Source organism: Antedon bifida, chromosome 10, assembly GCF_963402885.1.
Source record: "Antedon bifida chromosome 10, ecAntBifi1.1, whole genome shotgun sequence".
NCBI lineage: Eukaryota > Metazoa > Echinodermata > Crinoidea > Comatulida > Antedonidae > Antedon > Antedon bifida.
In genome coordinates, this window is record NC_136235.1 from 6749552 (window position 1) to 6770412 (window position 20861).

Here is a 20861-nt window from a genome sequence, read left to right on the forward strand (position 1 = left end):
TGTTGCAAACATTATAAATTTTAAACAGTTTTCGTAAATGAAAACAAGTGAGACATACTGCAATATTTAGGCCATATTGTTCGTTCATATAATTTTCTATAATTGATAAATTACAAGCGCTTCTGTTTAGTGTAATCAAATCAAACAATAGTCGGATCGTATAGTTAATTAAATGGTCCTAGGAATGGTCCTATGGAAAGTAATTGGTCCACAAAGGGACTGCTTTTAATAGTGTTGATGTTCTGTCTGATGTAGGCCTACAGTAGGCCTAACTAAGTACATAATTAGAAGTATGATGACTGTCATGACAATTCAGAATTATGCTAGATTCATGCTGATTTTCAATTGCCACAAACAATTATAAGGCCTAGGTAGAGTGACTTATTTTGAAACAAAAAATAATAGAATGCTGATAAGTCATTCTCTAAATTGCACAAAGAACTAATCAAAATCGAAATAATACGGGTGAAACATTATACAGCGTGCTAATAAAATGGAATAATCTTCGAAACATAAAATAAAATTTAAAGAATGCCTCAGTTAGGCTTACACAATTTAATCATGGAGGAAATATATTATTTTCTCCATGATTTGATATACAAACAGTTTAAACAAATAGATAGTTTGTCGCCCTCTATACTTTAGACGAATTACCTTCCCATCAACCCATCAAACTTCCTTTTGAGCCAACCTTACAATCATGGTAAATACAATCTAAAATGCCTTTAAAATAATCCACTAATTTTTAATTTTTGATTATCCATCAATATAAATGAAATGCTCTAAATATATTTTAGAAATATAATTGATCTGTTTTGGTTGTTATATTTCATAACTGTATTGAATACAAATAAATATAGGTCTAAAAAGTTTGCACTACGACTACAATCACGGTCGGCTAGGCCTACTAGCGGTAGCCAAACCAAACCCGGCGCTACGCTAGCCTAGGCCTATACCTACTACCTTACAATGCTTAAGTACGCTAGCACGTGTCTGCTACTGTACTTTCAAGAATCTCGAGTTTAGCAGGGCTGGCTTTTTAGTTAGGCCTCCCAATTTAAAAACATCTTCACCCGCGGATGATGAGGGCTCGACTGTGCAGAACGCACCCACGATGGTGGTGTGAGAAGCTTTACACCTTTTACTAGCCTAGGCCTAGCTAGGTACCTAGCCTAGTCTATGCCAGCCTATTTGCTAACTTGAACTGTGTGTCTAAGCCTAGTAGGGTAGGCATATGCAAGTGATTTCAATAGGCCTGCGTGTGAAAGTACATACATTTAGCGCCCTCTCGACGATTCTACCTAGCCTATATATAGCTAGAAAAAAACACCTCGTAAATCATAAATAAGGTTACATGTATTACTCAGCATTACATGTATTACTCAGCTAGAGATCTAGTGGACGTGCAAATTCAAAAGTTTCCTTCATGGTTTTGTTGAACCTGCGAAATTAAAACAAAGTTTTCTTTCTTTTAGGCCTAACAGGGTGGACTAGGCCTAGCTAGGTTGCCCTAATGTCGACATTGCATTGGTGTATTCATATGCGATTGAATTAAATTTTAACTATGATTTAAAACCCTTAATCTATTGTAGTTTTAAATTTGACTTATTGTCAATTTAATTTTTACAGGGTCGTGTAAGGACGAAGACGGTTAAGAAGGCCGCAAGGGTCATAATTGAGAAATATTACACACGACTAACTCTTGATTTCCACACAAACAAAAGAATATGTGAAGAGATTGCCATTATACCGAGCAAGAAGTTGCGCAACAAGATCGCTGGGTAAGTTAACAATTATTCAAAGATTTCAATATCACTTTATTACACAGTTTATGACATTTTTGTAAAGTATTATTGTCTCATAGGGTTGCAATAACCGACCACTGAAGAAGATATATAGCTACAGAGATTACATTATAATTGTATTGATTACATAATTATGGTTTGTTGTTAATGATCGCATTTAAATATGGATTCTGCATGCCATGTTCTGTCTCGATATGCACATGACAGAAGCTTGTAAACATTCTAATCTTGAGTGGGATTCAAAAACAAATTAAATATTATTTTTGTATAATATTTCTTGTAGGTTTGTCACGCATTTAATGAAGCGCATCCAACGTGGACCAGTTCGTGGCATTTCAATTAAGCTCCAGGAGGAGGAACGTGAAAGACGAGATAATTACGTGCCAGAAGTGTCTGCTCTGGAACAAGACATCATTGAGGTTGATCCAGACACCAAGGAAATGTTAAAGATATTGGTAAGTTGATTTTTTCTTGCATTGAATATGGTCAAGCCTAGTTTATTGGTGTTTCAGCAGCCCACAAATTTCAGAAAAAGATGTATTGTGTTGTTGCTAGGAGGCTGGAAAGGAAAAAATTATCGAATAGCGTGCGACATAGCCTAGTCCTCTGACAATTTAAGGTTGGCCATTGTCGATTGCTGACACTAAATTGGTGTACTGTTTCAGTAATGTGACCATGGTTTTGTTCCCTTTTTTCGACAATAATTTAAGTCCACTAGATCGGTAAGAAATTTGGCGAAAATCAGGTTGCCTGAATTATTTGTACTTGAACATGGACTTATACTGTACTTAGGTATATACAACAATAATGCTTGGTTCCCAGTAGGATGCAACACAATTATGTAATCAAAACTCAACTAATTTTACCAATCATAAGCAATGGATTATTCGAATGGTTGACTTTCATAGATCAAATTGTTTTTTGCTTGCATTCTTGCGTTTAGTCCTAGTGAGAACCAAGCTTAGTACAAAAATTTGTCAATATTAACTAATCCTTTTGGTTGCCTTGTAGAACTTTGGAACAATTGCTGGCCTACAGGTAACCCAGCCCATGACATCTGGAGGATACAGAGGCACCGGTGGTGGTGGAGGAGGAGGAGGCGGTGGAAATACTCGCAACTAAGCTATGTATACTGTAGAGAAACAGGGACCTGGCAGAATCGGTGGTTAATCAAGTGTACTCTGTTGATACTGAAGATCATAAAACGCAGTGTTTTTGTATTATCAGTTTAAAGTACAAACCACAGCATTATGCAGTTATTCTCTAGATGTGCCCAAATGTGAATAATATGTAAAACGGAAAATAAAAAAAAGGCATTTGTGCTATCCAGTGAGTTGTGTTGTCTCTTTGTTGGTTTTTAATGGTGTAATTTTAACTTTATAGCAAGAAATAAATGTAGAATTCTGCTGTATCATTCTGACCAGTCATAAATACATGTAAAAAAAGAATAGTGAAACTGCCATGAATACTAAACTCGTTTTTTGTTAAGGAAATGGTTTAATGCCTATGTAATAAAATGAATACATGCGCGACTACTTTTATTGACAGAGCAGACATTTTGGTGATTAGAGCAACTTGTAAAGGCCTTTAATTAACAGAAATAAATGTGGGCAATGCGCGGTATTTGGGCAGCGATTTTTGTTTTCGTACATAAGTTGGGGACTTCGTAATCTAATCCATTCGACTACACAGACGGATCAATGGAAAGTATTTGCATTAACGAATTGTGGTTCAATTCATGTTACACAATGAATATTCATGTTTATTTTGTGACATTTCATGAAGGGTCCCCAATTTATGTACAAAAAATAATTCGTTCCAATGTAGATTAAATGTGGTAAATAAGTCACATTACATAGGCAGTCTTCAGGAAAAACGTAGATAATTGTCACTGTTTACCATGCCACAGTACCATAAAATCGGTCAAGGAACTGTACTTTTATATCTCCATGATTTGATAGCCTAGACAAAAGTCTACATAACACGCCATTTTCTTAAAGACAATAACACGAGAAAATTAAACATAAAGAAGGGGTTTCCAACGGAGATTACGAACATAGACATTACAATAAATCAAAGATACTATAACTGCTACGTCTCTTGTGACGTAGCGGGCTAGAGCAGCAGCGTGAAAAAATATAAATAAAACCTCTAAACTCAGTTTTTAAATAATTATGATAATTTAATAAAAAAAAAAAATTGTAAATACTAATATTGTAAGATGAAACGACAGAAATGTTAAAATTAATGAGGGAATTCAAATTAATAATTAATTCACGCTTCACTGATTATTGTTAAAAATTAAAAAAAATAACACTCTGACAACATAAAATAATTAAACAGCGCCATCTTTTTTTAAACGGTCGATGAACTTTTTTAACAACAGCAGTTAGGCTCTACTCTTTCGTTTTTTCACGATGTGAGGACATAGTTGCCATTTCTGGCAATATTATGCGCCGCCATCATCCCAAACGTGTTTTCTTTTATTAGGTGATATTTTATAATAAAAAATCACCTATTGTTATTGTATGAAAACTTTGTTGTTTCACTTTATATTTTCTTATTTTTACTATTTCTAAGAATTAATTTTTCACCAAAACACTTTGCATTTGTCCATTTTTATTATTCCTTTTTTGTTGTTCCCGCAGACAAAATTCTTTCATTTTAATATTAATTTTTACGATAAGGATACATTATTTGATATGTTTGTTTTATGAATTTTACAGTTGTGCAATAATAAATGATAATTTGATATATATTGTAAACTTTGTTTTTATTAATTTATTTATTTCTATTTCGGGCTTTTGATTTTGATATTAAGCTAATTAATCTTTTTCACTATCCTACATGAAATTACTTTCTATTATAATAATTATAAATAAGATAAGAATTTCACCTAAATAACACATAAAATACTACAAATCATTATTGTCAATTCTGTATGATTTTTATTGGTTCCAAATTAATTATACCCTTATTCCCATATGAAAAAATAAATAAAACCACTACGAAATGTGTGAATACTAATACTATTGTAAGATGGAACGAGAGAAATGTTAAAATTAATGAGAGAATTCAAAATTATTAATTAAAATTCACTCTTCCCTGTTGATTTGTAATACAACACTCTGATAACTTGAAACAAAATAGAACAGCGTCATCTATTTTTTACCGGTCGTCGATGAACTTTTTTAACTCTCCAACCGTTAGGTGGCGTCTTTGTTTTCGTATTGTTTACGCTGCTTTTTTTTTTCGAAATATCCCAGACAAGATTTTCGTTAAAAAAAGTTAAAAACAGTTTCTATATAGATATGGGTAGAAGTGAAAAGAAACATAAAAAGCACAGATCACGGTCGAGGGAAAGAGATGAAGCTAAATACAAAGGAAAATCCAAGAAACGACGGTACAGGTAGGTCAAATAAGCTAGGTAGGCCAGCCATGCCTTTCAACCATCTGATAAATTAACGCCGGAAATCGAACTCTTCTTGCTGCAACAAAATATCTGTAAACTTAAGGAAGTGATCCTGCGGGCTGAAATATATATTTTTTTGTAAGACTGTTTGGTAAATATAGCCTAGTATGAGTGGCCATATAATTCGTGTAGTACTACTAACTAGGCTAGCCTGGGCTCTATTTTACACTCTTAAAATATTAATTAAAAAAAATAAATACAGTTACAAATACAGAGCTTGAGAAAGCAATATTTTCATGTTCAATTCATCTACAGTTCAAATGATGACAGTAGCAGTAGTAACAGTAGTTCAGAGGACAGATACAGAAAGCAATCCAGGCGTTCAAATTCAAAATCCCCCGTCAGGAGGAAACACAAGCACAGTTCACCCTCAAAGGAACGAAGAAAGTCAAGTCCACCACCCAGACCAAGAGAAATGACCAAGGAAGAGAAAAGGTATAAGAAAAAAGCGTTTTGTGTTTGGTCACAATTAAGAAATTACATAGATTCTATATTTTTATTCATGTGTGTCAGCTTGTCTGTGTAAATTGGCCTTAAGACTGCATACTTCCAGGAGACATGACTACAACACTCATGCTTATACTTGGATTGGATTGCTTCTGTTTAAACTGGTGTGGAATTGTACTCGAGCAGCATACAGTAGTTACATTAATAACTTCTTCATGTTTGTGCCTTAACAATTATCCTTTAATTACTTGTAATTATTACTCTAACATCGCTTTAAAATGTATTACTAAATTAATATATTAAAATAAAAATTGTGTATGACAGGATTCATTGTATTTGTTTCAGAAAGCAGAAGTCAGTGATGAAGGCCCTGGAAACACCAGAAGAGAAGAGGGCTAGAAGACAAGAAAAGAAGTTAGCCAAAGAAAGAAAAAGAAAAGAAAAAATGGGATGGGATAAAGAAATGATGGTAAAATGATATAAAACTTGACCTGTGATTCTGGTGCATAATGCCAAATAAAAAAAAAATTATATTTTAAAATATAATTTTTAATAGCATTTCTGCTAAGTTTGTGCTCTCAAACAGTCGGTGAATTAATGGGTGGGTGGATCATTTCATTACTCAAAATAACCGTTATTTCGCATTTAGCTACACAGCAATAACAATTTCCAACATCAATTGTGGTAATTGTATTTCGGTTATTTTTTTCGCAGCAGAAACAGGCCTATAGTGGCTAGTATAGATTGTTATTTTATTGTCATATCTGTAACTAACCTTAAATGTGGTCTTTAATTGTTTGATTTCTTCTTACTTTTAGGGTTACACAAATCAAGACAATCCATTTGCTGATCCAAACCTATTAGAAATGTTTACTTGGCATAAGGTAAGACAATTCTTTTTTAGACTTGTCAAGAATACCAAGACACAAATATATTTTAATTTATTCAATCATATAAAATAAAAGGTGTACACAAACCATGGATGAAATAAGTATTATTATCTTACTTATTTCCTCCTTGCACAAACAAATGTTTCACAAGTTTCAATTAACAATAGAATACACATAAAATCATATACAGTACTAAGTTCTTTTCAGTGCACAATAGCAAATTGTGTACAATTGAACAGTGGACTCTAGTCCTTATCCGAGAAGATTTATATGGCTACAATTTCAATTTGTGGCACACCTGCCTTAACCAGGCAACATCTAAACTCAACTTTATTGATAAACTGCCTCATTTTATATAACATATTTTCATTACATTCTAGAAAAATGACAAACTTGGATTAAAAGATGCTGATGCCAATGTAATTAAGAAGTTAAGTCGCCATAAGCAGATTGAAAACAGGGTAAGTGTATTTCTGCACATTGATTTTATTATAAATAATAAAGTTTTATCAAAGCTGGTTTTTGAAAAAAATTCTCATCCAGATTCACAAAAAATGTATATGATTCTTGAACTGTGGTTGTCTAGATCACAGACAGACACATACAGCGTAATAGTGTTACGTTTTCCAGTCCAATGATCTGGAGCTTGTGGGTTCAAGTCCTACCCGAGAATTACTTGCAAAATTATTGTAATTATTGTTAGTATGAAGTACAAATTACAGTATGTCAGATTAGGGAAAACATCTGACCAAGTTTTCCCTTACTTATGTAATTTTGTATTTTTATTTACAGCTTGAACTGCAAAAGGTTAAACAGAGAAGGTTAGAAAGAGAAAAAGAACGAGAAGAAAGAGAAAAGGAAATGGTAATGGTTTTTACTTTATGAAAAATAGTTAACCAGTGTGGAAAAACCATTCAGTCGCAATATTGTAGCTCTAACAGATATTAAAAACACAACTTGAATACTGAAATGGTTTATTTGTCCATTATCATAATAAAATAACAATATAAATTTTTCTTAAAAATTGCCAAATATTAGTGCGATAAAAAACAGATAAATATAAAATATAAACAAAATTTTATATACAGAATACACAAACATTGAAAAATAAATAAAGAAGGGGTACCTTTATAAAAATTAATATTCATAAATCTTTTTTTAAATAAACTTTCTCCGAAATAATTAATTCTTCTTTTAGAAATAAATATATATCTTAAACAAAAAAATAATATTCTTTGTTTTTCTTTTAAATTTTAACAACCTAAAAAACTGTGCAAACTTATTAGTGTATGTTTTGACATTGTAGTAATAAAAACACCAACAGTTATTTACTGAATGCTAATAATCTAGTCATTCTACTCTGCAAAACATTGTTTTCTGTTGAATTTTTACCTTACAGTAGATTGTTAACAAATTTGTCCAGAGCAAACTATGCTTTATATTCAAAAGTATACTAGAGTTCTTATACATTTTGTAATATTAAACAATATTTGTCTTTAAAATTGTAGGAATTAATGCAGCGACAAAGGGAAGCCGAATCTTTTAAGGAATGGGAACGACAAGAGGATAACGTAAGTAAACAATTTTAAAGGCTTACCAGCAAAATACAGAAGTGTCTGTTCATTTATTCTAACAGTAAAGAACATTTGTATTTTTTAATTATTACTTATTTATCTCATGGTATCAAAAACAAAACAAAAACAGAATCGATGCAGCGTTAACACACGGAAAAAACTGATTCTTCAATAAAGTGCCATCTGAGTACATTGTTCTTAGTAATTTAAGCATATGTTAATTCTTAACGATATATTGTCCCCCTGAACAATTAATTTAAAAAATGATTTGTTAAATGATTAACTTAAATAAAACTACAAAAGACTTTCAAATTGCATTTGTATTACTCCCATAGATGATGATCTTCATTAATATAAGATAACTATTCTTTATTGACATGACCACAAACAAACATGATATTTGGTTTCCTGATGTTTGAAAACACAACTAATGTCAACTAATGTATGGTGCATGGTAAACATATTTACAGTATATAAAAGCCTTATATTCAGGAAATAGCCTCTGTATCAGAGGATTAGCATAGTATAGTGATTATTTAATATTGTTCATCCTTGGCCACATGTGCCTAAAGACATAAAATAAAAATATATGTGACAGAAATGTAATAACATTGTAATTTTTTTTTTTGTAGTTTCATCTTCAGCAAGCCAAGCTACGTTCCAGTATTAGAATCAAAGATGGCAGAGGTAAGAGTTGTTTTGGTAGTATCAATATCAGAAATCTCTACTCTTCTGTTCCCTTATAAATCATACATTATCACTTTTTGTCCAAATACAGTACTGTAGTAATAATATGTAACAGTTTGTCTATATTAAAGGAAATTTCTTCTTTCTTCTTAAAATGAGCAAGGGACCTGTTTCTATTCTAATAATTTTTGAGTTGTTGTCTGCACATTAACCGTTATTACCAGAGTTTGTAGTACATGTGTGCAAACAATAATGTTCACTTAAAATGTATAAGTGGTAACATTGATATATATTTATTTAGTATGAAAAAGGGATTACTATATATACGTTTAATCCACAGCTAAGCCTATTGACTTGCTTGCACAGTATATTGCTGAGGACGATGATGGGGATTTTTCTCTAGAAATACAAGAACCATATAAAGTGCTAATGGTAGGTGGTTTTGCTTAATTTAATAATATTTGTTACTACATCTTATTTAGCAGTCTCACAAACCTTAAAAATACTTTGCAATGTAATCCTCAAGTCAGCACATAAGAAATATGTAATTATAACCCTATTTTTGGTTGTGTTTTTTTATTTAATGGTCATATTTGAAATTGTTAAAATACTGTATTAATATGTTGACACATCTTTATTTTTATTGTAGGGTTTAACAATTACGGATTTAGAAAATTTATTAGTAGACATTGATGTATATATGAAGTTAGATGACAAGAAAAATGTAGATTACTGGCAAGATATAACATTGATAACAGATGATGAGCTGGCTAAACTAAAGAAGATAGATCCTGAATGCCTAGGTAAGGCATGCTTGGTTGATATCATAAGACAATGTAATATTAGCAACCTAGGCTAGCTAGAACATGGCTAGCGAAAATGTAGTAGTACTGTCTGTAACATCAAATGGTCATCCAACATGAGATAAAATGTCAAGTACAAATTTATTTATTTATTTTAACACTGTATTTAACAGCTGATCATTAGGGACCCTCACAATACATTTTGTCAAGATAATAAAATATAACAGGTGACAACTATTAAAAATTGTTACAATAAACACTCTAAATAAGTTTTCAAATGGCAGCCATTTTGATTTAATGCAAATTAGGTCACTTATACTGGGATGATCAGGGTAGATTTTGAACATATTTCAGCAATAAAACAAACTTTTGCAATTTGTTTAACTCAAAGGATATTTTTATTAAGCTATTTCCACCAATCTAAAAAATGTTTTTCGATCTGGTCTACTTCACTGCCTCGTTCTATTGAGCTTTTTTCAATCTACAACAGGCAAAACATGCCTAAATCTAAACTATTTCCAATTCAGAACAGTTTTTTTTTATGAATAATGCCTTGTGTTTTAGATGGTGCTGATAGGCGAGAAGGAATCAACAACTCTGTTAGCTCGGAAGTTGAAAAAATCTTCAAAGGCAAAACAGTAAGTAAAACAATATAACTATATGTCTGTTGACAGCTCACATTTTTGGCAAAATTATAATAATTGTTATTATAAAAACGAAATGAAAAAAATAATTAAACTTTTTAATCTTAAAAATGTCTTCTTGATTTTATACTCAACTTTTCTTTTTTTAAGAGGACACATTCGAGACAAAGTTTAATAGCAGTGTCCCTTGAATAGGGGTTGATCATAGTGTAAAATATATATTTCCTCCTTTCTTTGGAATGTGTTCACTTACTAATTTGAAGTATCTCATTGAGAATTTGTTCTTTAATTATAATTTTATTGTTTATTCAGCATAGCCAGTTGATGCTTCTTCAAAAGCAGATCATGAGTCGATTAAATGGGGATGATGGCGCTGTTGATATTGGGTACTGGGAGACACTTCTTCAAAATTTGAAAGCGTATATTGCGAGAGCCAGGCTAAAGGAAAGGCATCAGGCCAAGCTACGAAACAAACTCTTAGTGCTAAGACAACAGGTAATGTGTCTTATTTGTTGTCTATCATTTGGTATTTTTTCACTTTAAAACAAGAGGCGTAGCAGCTATGAGTTTTCCCTGGCTACACCAAGGGGCCCAGAGTATAAGCAGCCCCAATGCAACAACCCAGTTTATTCAAGTTACAAAATAAAACTAAGCCTTTGTTTTGAGGTTACATAATGGTTAAAGGATACATATTTCTAGTGCGCTTCTCTTCTAGTACAACTGTCTCAAAGTTCAGACAACAATTTTCATCCCCTAGTATGAAAAGTACCTTTGTGTAAAGCTTCCACCATACTGCAGTCATTATTCTTTCTTTAGTAAACAAATAGAAAGTATTTTACTGTTATACTATATTATTTTACAGCAAGGGGTCGAGAGTGAACCTATGTTCCCTTCTGGTTCATCTGAGCAGCAGCCTGCTGGTGTTAGTGGAAGTGGAGAGATTGAACTTAGCAGTTCAGATTCAGATGAAGACATTGAAGAGGAGAAACCTGAAGAAGCGACAGGTGGAAAGGAAGAGGATCAGCCATCTACCAGTAATGATGTAGAAGATGAAGAGTATGTTAATTTTAAATTAATTAATATTAATAATAATATTTATTCACCTTTAGTAAGTTATAGTAAGAGCCCAAACAGAAAAAGTGCTCATAAATACACACAAAATATTTCAACAGTAGTATGAGAGTATTAAAACATTTTTTTTTTCGCACAAACATTTGCTAAAATAATTTAGGCCTATGAGATAAACAAAAACATGCTTTGATGTTATTTATTTTGAGATGGTGTTTAGTCATTATACAGTTGTTATCCTGCATGGCCAGTGCTTTTGTGTTTATACAAAATACAACATCATTAAACTGTAAACTAAAATGTGAAATATATTTAAAAAAACTCAATCATTCTAAGGTCTAAAAGTATTGGTGCTATTGCACTTTTGCACCTTAATCTCTTGAATTTACCCGATTTAAAATTGCTGCGCGGCACTGATAGTGAGTGACTGTGAAGTCATATGCCCAGTTAAGTATGAAAGTACAGTAGCAGCAAAGTCTTATTACTTGCTTCTTGGTGCTGCTTCCTATGCCATGGTATCTTCTCAAACTCTTGAGTTGATAATACTAAAACTCATCCCATTCACCTTTATAGAGTGGAAGCATTGATCACAGAAGAAGATCTTCAACAGCAGAGTCATGATGACTACAATGAGGGCAGGTATTCACCAGCACTAATGAGAACACGGGATCTCCCACCAGACACTATCCTCTTTGATCCAGAAGAAGACATGGCTAAATTGGAAGTTCTACGTAAAAGGTTAATGGCCACTGGATCAGCTAAGGTAAGTGTTTAATGATCACATACCAGAGTCTTGAGTTCAAATCCGGTTTAAGGCAGATTTCACACCGCGGCCGGATTCGGTCGAGCGACCTGAGATAAACATTGCGAGCGTTAAGCGTGCTTTCACATCGAGCATGAATATGGTTATCCGTTGTAATGAGAAAGCAGCTTAAGGCAGTTTTTCCTCAAAAGACTGTTTTTCCTCACTCACTGTTTTTAGCTTTACGTAAAGCATTTTGTATGAAAAAAAAAATTACTTGTTTATCCTGTACCTCACTAATACAATAATTCTGTCACTCTTTCTGCTCACGATAACTACTCCTCCAACACCTGCAGAGCCATTATCTCCTTACTACCAGTACTTGTATCTTTCACCTTTTCGACCGATAAACTGTGCACTACCTCCTTTCCATCTTGCCTCTTGTAGACAACATATATATCAATATACAATTCCACATTTCTGTGTTCCAGGTATGAAAATGGTAAACACATTCTCAACCAAATCCTCATTTTTACTAGCTGTGTAAAAGGAATCAAGCAATATTCTTTATTATTTTTTACAGGATACAGCTGAAAGCGAGTTCATCAAGAAGGCACGGATGGGTATGGGGTCAGATGAAGCAACTTTTGCAGTTGAGATGGACATCAAGAAACAGGAGCCGTACCTCTGGTCCGACAAATATCGTCCCAGGAAACCACGTTTCTTTAACCGTGTCCACACTGTTAGTACTAATAATGATTGATTTTCTGATTATTTAACAATAGAATAATAAAAGTAATTATTATTGCAGTTACTAGTGAAATAATCTAGTCATCTGTTTTAATACATATAGTATTGATTTATAAAACAGTACAAAATGTGTGTTCAATATTGTAGTAAATATTATTTGTTTAATAATGTAGGGTTTTGAATGGAACAAGTATAACCAGACACATTATGACATGGACAACCCACCACCAAAAGTTGTGCAAGGATACAAGTTTAATGTGAGTACTTTCATTACATCAATATATAATTTATCTGAGTCACACCTAAGTTCTGAAACGGATCCTCTTATGTTAACACCACCTAAAACCAACCTAAAATTCGTGCCAAAAGGCTTCTTTGCTCAAACACCAGAGATCTGGAACCAACTTCCTCGTTCCATCCATCACATTCCATCTCCTTTTCAATTCAAATCTCTCCTGAAAACTCACCTATTTCAGTAGCTATTCTTGTCATGTTGCGCTGTAAGACTCTGGTAAAGAGCTCTTTATAAATGTTCAATATTATTTTTATATTCAATTAAATAAGTATTTAAGAATTCGCTTTATAGGAGGACTGGAATGTAAGCTTTTCCTGGTGTGATTGTATATGTATGACCAGTGACTTTATTTATGTTGTATAAAACATTTTAAACATATGCCGATAACAAATCTCTCATGAAGGTTAACTTATTTCAACAACTAAAAAAGTGCATCATTGTAAACTTCTATTACTTATTAAGTATACACCCATGTTTGCAATTACTTCCCCCTTTTGTCTCTGCTGTACAAAATCAACTGCTTCAAACTGTGTTAGTAATTCCTTATGTTTTTAAATATCAAATTTCAGATATTTTACCCCGATCTGATTGACAAAAGAACTGCACCAGAGTACACAGTAACTCCTGATACCACTAATGAAGATTTTGCTGTATTGCGGTTCAATGCTGGACCACCATACGAGGTAAGTGCTTGGTTTCATCTAATTCATTTTAAACATTAGCCGTAATACCTTGAATCTGAAAACTGTTTGCACTTATCCTGGTTGTGCACCTTAGTACAGTAGAACCAATCCTTTGTTTTCTGAAATCATAAGATTGTTTTCTTTCGTCCATAAATGACCACTTTACAATGAATAACTGAATTCCTGCTCAATTTGAAAGCATGCTCGCGATATTTTTCTCAGGGTGCCGGACTGAATCAGGGCGCGATGTGAAAGTAGCTGTTTAATAGAGGGTTCTTTCTACAACTAATGTTGGAAGAATACAGTATGTTGTTTTATTTAATAACAATATGTGTGTTTTTTTATTATAGGATATAGCTTTCAAGATTGTGAACAGAGAATGGGAATACAGCCACAGGCATGGGTTTCGCTGTCAATTTAGCAACAGTATATTCCAGCTTTGGTTTAGATTTAAGAGATATCGCTACAGAAGATAAGTGTGTGGGAATTGATCTATTATGTAGGTTATTTGTTGGCCATACTGATGCCATGTTTGAGTGAAAAGAGTTCAATAAATTGACGCCATTTTAATTTAATATCATTTATGGAAATGTACACTAGTCTTAACCAATGAGTGTGTGTACATCGTTATTTTCACCCTCACTATTTTTGCATGGCCATCCTAGATGCATTATTTTTTTTCTATTAGGTTAAGGCAGAAATTATGAATAATGTATGACCCTAATATTTTTCTATGATAAATATTACTTCCTAAATGTAACTTAACCCTAACCCTCTAAATAATCTCTCTCAACTATTAAAAAAAACACAGATGTTGATGAACCCATGGCATTTAGGTAGTCTAAAGCCTTATACCTCTCGACCAACTGTTTGGCAAAACCTGTTGTATTTGATCTCTGTCCTATAATGTCATAATTAATCTCATGAATTATTCATTTCTGCCTTAGCCTCATAGGAGAAAAAATAATGTATCCTGGATATTCTGCTAAGTACAGTATTTACTGCTCATATTCTTGTAGAGTATAGACCCTCAGGTTTTTATAGGCATATCCTACTGATGGAGTACAGTCCTATGACATTCATTAATTGGCAGCTCTATCAATTGTAAATGTTTTATATAATGTAGATGTAATTTTTTTGTGCATAAAGTTATGCAAATTTGTGTAATAAAACACTATTCTGTACACATTTTTTTCATTTATTAGTACTGTACCAAAGACTTTATTTAATTTAAAAGAAACTATTAATGGACAAACCTCATCCGATCCTGATTTTTTCTTCTTAACCATTGATACATCTGAGTCACCAATACACTGGTCTACAGACTCCAGGTCACCAGTAAACTGGTTTATAAACTCAATGTCACCAGTACACTGGTTTACAAACTCAATGTCACCAGTACACTGGTTTACAAACTCAATGTCACCAGTACATTGGTTTGCAGACTCCAGGTCACTGGTTTACAAACTCAATGTCACCAGTACACTGGTTTGCAGTCAAATTATGTGTTCTACGCATGTCAAATATGCTATAGTAACCAGAAAAATAAAACGGTCGAAATTAGGCCATTTTATGAAAAAAATCCCTGTACTATAATACTATTCCATCATTATTTTTTTTACTTAATTCTGATTTTTTCTTCTAAACTGTTGATTACTGATTTTCATACAATCCTTCGACATTCTCTAATAATTTCAGAAGCGAGTTCACATGAAATGGAAATAACCTCCGATTGACCATTCTCTCAATCGACAGTCTTAACCTTATCAAAGTGGTCATTGTTTTATCTAATGAGGAATCATTATCATCGTCTGAATCATTATCAAAGCTATCATTATCAGAGCTATCATTGTGTTCACTTAAGTCGATGATGTCAACATTTGTCGTGATATCTATATTATCATTGCTAGAGGTAAGAACCAGAGGAGTACTCTTTAAAATGTCACCAGTACACTGGTTTCCAGATTCCATGTCACCAGTACGCTGGTTTACAGACTTCAGGTCACCAGTACACTGGTTTGCAGTCTCACTGTCACCAGTACACTGGTTTACAGTCCCAATGTCACCATTACACTGGTTTCCAGATTCCATGTCACCAGTACACGGGTTTGCAGTCTCACTGTCACCAGTACACTGGTTTACAGTCCCGATGTCACCAGTACACTGGTTTGCAGTCTCACCGTCACCAATACACTGGTTTGCAGTCCCAATGTCACCAGTACACTGGTTTGCAGTCCCAATGTCACCAGTACACTTGTTTACACACTCACTGTCACCAGTACACTGGTTTGAAGGCTCACTATCACTATAATGTACTTTAGAAGGAACTGTACTAGCATCGCCAAATGGCAAGCCACTACCTTGATAGTTCACTGAATATCTAGCTGTTTTACCTATCCCACCTAATTCATCCATGACATTATTATCATCATGACCTCTTTTCAAAGCTTCCATTTTAGAATGATTTGGTCCATCTTCAAATTCGTTATGACTTTCATTTATCAAACCTGTATCTTTTTCAGCAATTCTATATGGTGTAGAATCAAATTTGTCGTGTTCTTTGTTTAAACATTCTAAATCTTTATCAATATTTCGATTTTTTTCTGGTTTACTTATAATTGCTATTGGTTCATTCTCTCCTTGTTGCCAATAGTTATCTGGTTCACTATTATTCATTACTGTTCCTTTATTTACACTATCTATATCTTCTGGTTTTGTTTTACATACTTCATTACCTGTGCTTGGTAAATCTAAATTTGAATGAAGTTCCTTAAAAGCTGACCACCTGGAAACAACTGTATGCAAATATTGCACAAAATAAGCTAAAAATTCAGTTTCATCTGAAATCAACAGATCCAGCAAAACGCTATGATCATAAGCAACTGTCTTTAGGAATCTTTGAAACACTTGATGTGGATCCGATTTAATGTCAGTTGATAAACTCTGATTATGTATTCTCAACAGCAAGAACATTATGCAAATAAGACTAGTATCATTATCAGCATACAGGTGGAATAGCCAATCACAAATGGTGTTTGATTTGAAACATAATTTTGAATTTATAAAACGTGAAAGTTTGTTAAAACTTTTAGTTACATCCGGATATAAGTTTGTAAGTGAAGATGTCATGTATATCACCTCACAGTTTTTGACAACCAGCACAGACAGCTTCCTCAACATTTCCATATCTCCTTTTTGATATTCATCTTCCAGATTTGTATAATCACTGAAAACAGATCCACCAAACGCCATGTATTCATTTTTGTATGGAGCATTTTCAAACAGGTCGCCCATGGTCATAGACAGCAATTTGGTTGATAACATAACTGTGCATTTGAGTTTCTCATTTTCATTCATGTTGAAAAGGTAGAAATTTAGCATGTCCAGTATTCTCTTATAGACAAGTGGATTGATACATCTGTTGAGACTATCTGCGATACACACAAAGAAGCTTTCGCAACTTTTCAGGATGGATACTAGATCTTCAGTCAGGTTCTTGATTGCGTATTTAAGACTCGCTTCAATAAGTAACAGTATAGACATTAAGCAGTTCTCATTCTCATCCTCTTGTTTGCTACTATCCTCTATCATGTAACATATGGTGTTATATTCTTCTGGATTCTTAAGTAATTCAAGCACCATCTTACAGCAATAAGTTATAAAACCTAAAACAATAACATAATATAAGCGTCTGATATTGTAATACTATTAAGGTTCAATAGTCAGTATTGCATTTAAGAATTATGCAGAAGTATATGTATATCTATAACACACCTGATTGTATTCTTGCAATTTGATTGGTCAATTACGCATCACGTGTGTCAATTGGAAATTACCCTATCTAATGGTGATAATGAACATGATCTAATTCTGTAAATATTTTTAGAATTTCTGCCAGTACTGGATAAGATAAGACGACATTTTTCATCTTAAGGCAGAGTGTTTTTCGTTTTAGATTTAAGACAATATATAAGCAAATATTTTTGCTTATAAATATTAATAAATCTGACTTAAGCAAAATTTAGGATTTAAGGCAAAGTTACTTGTGAGGGCGTGTGGCGCAGTGTGTTGGACATTGGACTACTGATCGTGAGACTGAGGTTTGAATCCAACTCTCGCTGCATTGCTTGTATCCGTAGGCAAGATACTTACTTACGTTTAGCCTCTCTCCACCCAGGTGTATAAATGGGTACTTTGAACTTTGCGCTGATTACTAGCTGCATTATGGGAGTATGTTTTCATACGTGTTTGATCCAAAAAAATGACTGGGGTAATAATGTTCAGCGCTTAGAGGTTTCACAACATTAATGCTATATAAATCCAGGATATTATATTATTAACGATTTTTTGGATAAAGAAAGTTTGATAAATCCGGCCCTTGATCTGTTACTGAAATGTTGTAGATAATATAACATCAAAAACAAAATATATTCCCATACCATTTTCAGGACCAGGCTGATTACCATCATTCATGCAACATGACTTAGCCTTGTTTTCTTGTGTGCACATTCTGTTGAGTACAGTTGTTACAACTTCCCAGGGATAGACGGTCTTCTTTTGCATTTCACTTTTACATGATTCATACATCTCAATTGACTTAAATTTGTTGAATGAATCGGTTATCAGTGAATCAGCAAGCTCATAGAAATCCTACACAAACAAAATACAATTAAAAAATTACAGGATGGATAAAGTATTGTAAAATCTATCGTGCTTATAAAGTCTCATTTGACACTTAGGAAGTGGAGTTGAAAGAGTCGTGAGTTACAACCCTGGCAGTAGGTCAGAATTGAACCCTGGACCTTGGGATTGGAAGGTAAGCATGTTAACCACCAAGCTACAGCGCCACCACATATTTAACATAATATTAAATGTCTTTTGGATAAAACAATTTTATTGCTGGGATTTGTGATAAAAGAAGAGATTAGAGATTAATTTTTCATTAAAAATGTACCAAAAATAAATAAATTACCAAAGATTTCAGAGAGCAGAGAAGAGTAGCTGTTGCTTTACATGCACTATATGCAACAAATGCATCATTGTCACCAAGGCAACTGATCTGAAAGAATTAAAATAGAAAAAACAATAATAAGTTATCTTATAATATAATATTTATAATAATAAAAACGATAATAGTTTGTATTATCATGATTGATAATAATGACAACCAATCATGAGCATTGTATTATGAAAATACTAAAGATAATGACAACATAATGAAATATTATACTGTTAACATTTTTTACACAAAGTTGATTGTCTACCTGACATACCCTCGATACTCTCAATCTTAATTTAATGTACTTGTTAAAAGAATTAGTTTTAAAGATGTATGTCCCCCAAAAACATGAACAATTTTTTGGTTAAAGTTAATAACAAAGTGACATTAAAATGGCATATATCAGGAAATTAAGATGGGTGTAATCTGGCTCGGAAATGATATGCATGTTTGTACTATAATCATTGTGATAAATAATAATAATAATAACTTTATTGTTTCTCTTTTATAACAGAGGCACAATTTTCAAGAGATGTGCAACAAAATAAAATAAATATGGACTTATCTTACACAATCAAATACGAACATTTATAAAATATTATTACATTAAAAAGTATATAAACATTAGGTTATAAAAATACATTCAATACATTTGAGCGAAAAGTAAAAGATTGTGTTATGGAAGGATATTATAAATTTTGTTGCGTTCTTTCCATGCAGTTGTGTATTCTATTGGAGTAGACAAAAAATCGCTGCTAGTATAGGTAATACATTGTAATGTTAGTTAATTATTTTCAGGCTTATCATTTCTTCAAATTATGTTTTACTAAGGTAAGAAAGGTGAAACATTATTTTGGTCATGTGATCTATGTTATCATGTGATGGTTCGACACAGAATCGAGCAACTGACAAGTAGGTGAAAATTGGTCACAAAGGATCACTTTTTACGGAAACGCCACCCTAAACCGCCCATATAACATGTATATTTGGAATCAGCATCCTAAAATGGTATGTAAAAAGATGAAATCCTTCTTAATTTCTCCTGGGCTAGCATATTCAACAACAACAATTTCAGGGGGACAATATATCTTAATTTACAACCTACCAAAATTTCAATAAGCTTCTCTTCCTGAATGAGATTTCTCAAGATAGACTCTGCTGAGTTGCATCCACCTCTACATCTACTTGCTAGCATATCTAAGCTTGATAACACCAATAGTTTAAGGTGGTAGTTACTGTTTCTGGAGGTACATGTATTGTTCCTAGTGTTTTCAGATGGCTGAGGGGGTATGGTGATGGTTTTGAGTGCTTCAGAAAATTGATGAAAAAGTAAACCTTTCGTTTTGGCAAGGCATGCATTCTTGGTTACTATGTTGTTGATTTCATCCATAGACCTTCTGTAAATAGTAAATAGAATAAAAAGTTATTTATTGGTTAGAAATATGAGTATTGCCTATGTGATGTACAACAAAATGGTCACATTTTCTAACACAGCAGCAGTATTATAGTATACTTTCATTCCCCACCTTCTTAATGCACCCGAGGCTACCGTAGGGAAAGCAAATAGTAAATACCGTGCATGTGATGTATTCGTTCTTATGGGCAAGGCCAACTATGTCTCTAATATGTTGTTTTCTATCGGTAAACAAGTACGGGTTGGTTTGGGTACGAGTTGACCAGCACTCAATGCAATCTCCCTGGCCTGGTGCATGCTGCGTGTGTGGTCTTATTAGAAAAGTAAAAAGAAGGTAGAGAGAGAGTCTAAACTAGTGTAGTACTGAGGGGCCTAGCTAGCCTAGAATAAGAAGCTGAGTATGAACGCATGCCTTACTAATAACTAGCTTGCGTCTACTACTAAGCGATGTTTTTATCAATTAATTAGCAGTGAAATATTTCAATCTATTAAATTTGCTAGGCTGTGCTGCATGGATGACAAACAAAGAAGGAAAGACACTCAAACTCAACCAACTCATCCGTCTGTCTGTGTTGTGGTGGTTCTGCA

At 33.2% G+C, this 20861-nt stretch overlaps 5 protein-coding genes across 10 annotated transcripts in view; 3 read left to right on the top strand and 2 right to left on the bottom strand.

Annotated features, from left to right (window-relative positions):
* LOC144853631 (BLOC-1-related complex subunit 8-like) overlaps positions 1 to 20861 on the bottom strand; it is a 224095-nt gene that overhangs the window by 140956 nt on the left and 62278 nt on the right. The window contains exon 9 of one of the 2 annotated variants that reach the window (XR_013614400.1): positions 674 to 684. The exons of the other annotated variant lie outside the window; for it this stretch is intronic. The gene's annotated coding sequence lies outside the window, so the exon portion shown is untranslated. Of the gene's footprint in view, positions 1 to 673; positions 685 to 20861 lie in introns of those variants that run through there. 2 annotated transcript variants of the gene reach the window in all.
* LOC144853604 (uncharacterized) overlaps positions 1 to 20861 on the top strand; it is a 69553-nt gene that overhangs the window by 18526 nt on the left and 30166 nt on the right. The window lies entirely within an intron of this gene.
* LOC144853632 (small ribosomal subunit protein eS17-like) lies at positions 649 to 3138 on the top strand. Its single transcript, XM_078711369.1, has 4 exons — positions 649 to 703; positions 1630 to 1781; positions 2089 to 2260; positions 2817 to 3138. The coding sequence occupies exons 1-4, from the start codon at positions 701 to 703 to the stop codon at positions 2925 to 2927; spliced, it is 438 nt and encodes a 145-aa protein (XP_078567495.1). The 5' UTR covers positions 649 to 700; the 3' UTR covers positions 2928 to 3138.
* Positions 5027 to 15044, top strand: LOC144853610 (splicing factor Cactin-like). Its single transcript, XM_078711341.1, has 18 exons — positions 5027 to 5214; positions 5533 to 5712; positions 6070 to 6193; positions 6543 to 6608; positions 6995 to 7075; positions 7407 to 7478; positions 8123 to 8185; positions 8821 to 8875; positions 9216 to 9307; positions 9525 to 9678; positions 10243 to 10316; positions 10635 to 10817; positions 11185 to 11378; positions 11964 to 12153; positions 12716 to 12874; positions 13056 to 13139; positions 13747 to 13860; positions 14211 to 15044. The coding sequence occupies exons 1-18, from the start codon at positions 5117 to 5119 to the stop codon at positions 14334 to 14336; spliced, it is 2109 nt and encodes a 702-aa protein (XP_078567467.1). The 5' UTR covers positions 5027 to 5116; the 3' UTR covers positions 14337 to 15044.
* Positions 15359 to 20821, bottom strand: LOC144853935 (uncharacterized). Its single transcript, XM_078711804.1, has 5 exons — positions 20691 to 20821; positions 19965 to 20256; positions 18833 to 18919; positions 18300 to 18510; positions 15359 to 17525 (listed from the first exon to the last, which is right to left on the bottom strand). Exons 2-5 carry the CDS (start codon positions 20247 to 20249, stop codon positions 15514 to 15516), a joined length of 2595 nt encoding a protein of 864 aa, XP_078567930.1. The 5' UTR covers positions 20250 to 20256; positions 20691 to 20821; the 3' UTR covers positions 15359 to 15513.

Bases quoted from the DNA above. Each gene is read 5' to 3' on its own strand.
- LOC144853632 (XM_078711369.1), top strand. The intron at 1,782-2,088 runs GTAAGTTAACAA...TATTTCTTGTAG, and splicing joins TTGCGCAACAAGATCGCTGG to GTTTGTCACGCATTTAATGA. The intron at 2,261-2,816 runs GTAAGTTGATTT...GTTGCCTTGTAG, and splicing joins AGGAAATGTTAAAGATATTG to AACTTTGGAACAATTGCTGG.
- LOC144853610 (XM_078711341.1), top strand. From the start codon at position 5,117: ATGGGTAGAAGTGAAAAGAAACATAAAAAGCACAGATCACGGTCGAGG. The intron at 12,875-13,055 runs GTTAGTACTAAT...TTAATAATGTAG, and splicing joins TCTTTAACCGTGTCCACACT to GGTTTTGAATGGAACAAGTA. The intron at 13,140-13,746 runs GTGAGTACTTTC...ATCAAATTTCAG, and splicing joins TGCAAGGATACAAGTTTAAT to ATATTTTACCCCGATCTGAT.
- LOC144853935 (XM_078711804.1), bottom strand. From the start codon at position 20,249: ATGGATGAAATCAACAACATAGTAACCAAGAATGCATGCCTTGCCAAA. The intron at 18,511-18,832 runs GTAATTTATTTA...TTGTTTGTGTAG, and splicing joins TCTGCTCTCTGAAATCTTTG to GATTTCTATGAGCTTGCTGA. The intron at 17,526-18,299 runs GTATGGGAATAT...TTATTGTTTTAG, and splicing joins TCAGCCTGGTCCTGAAAATG to GTTTTATAACTTATTGCTGT.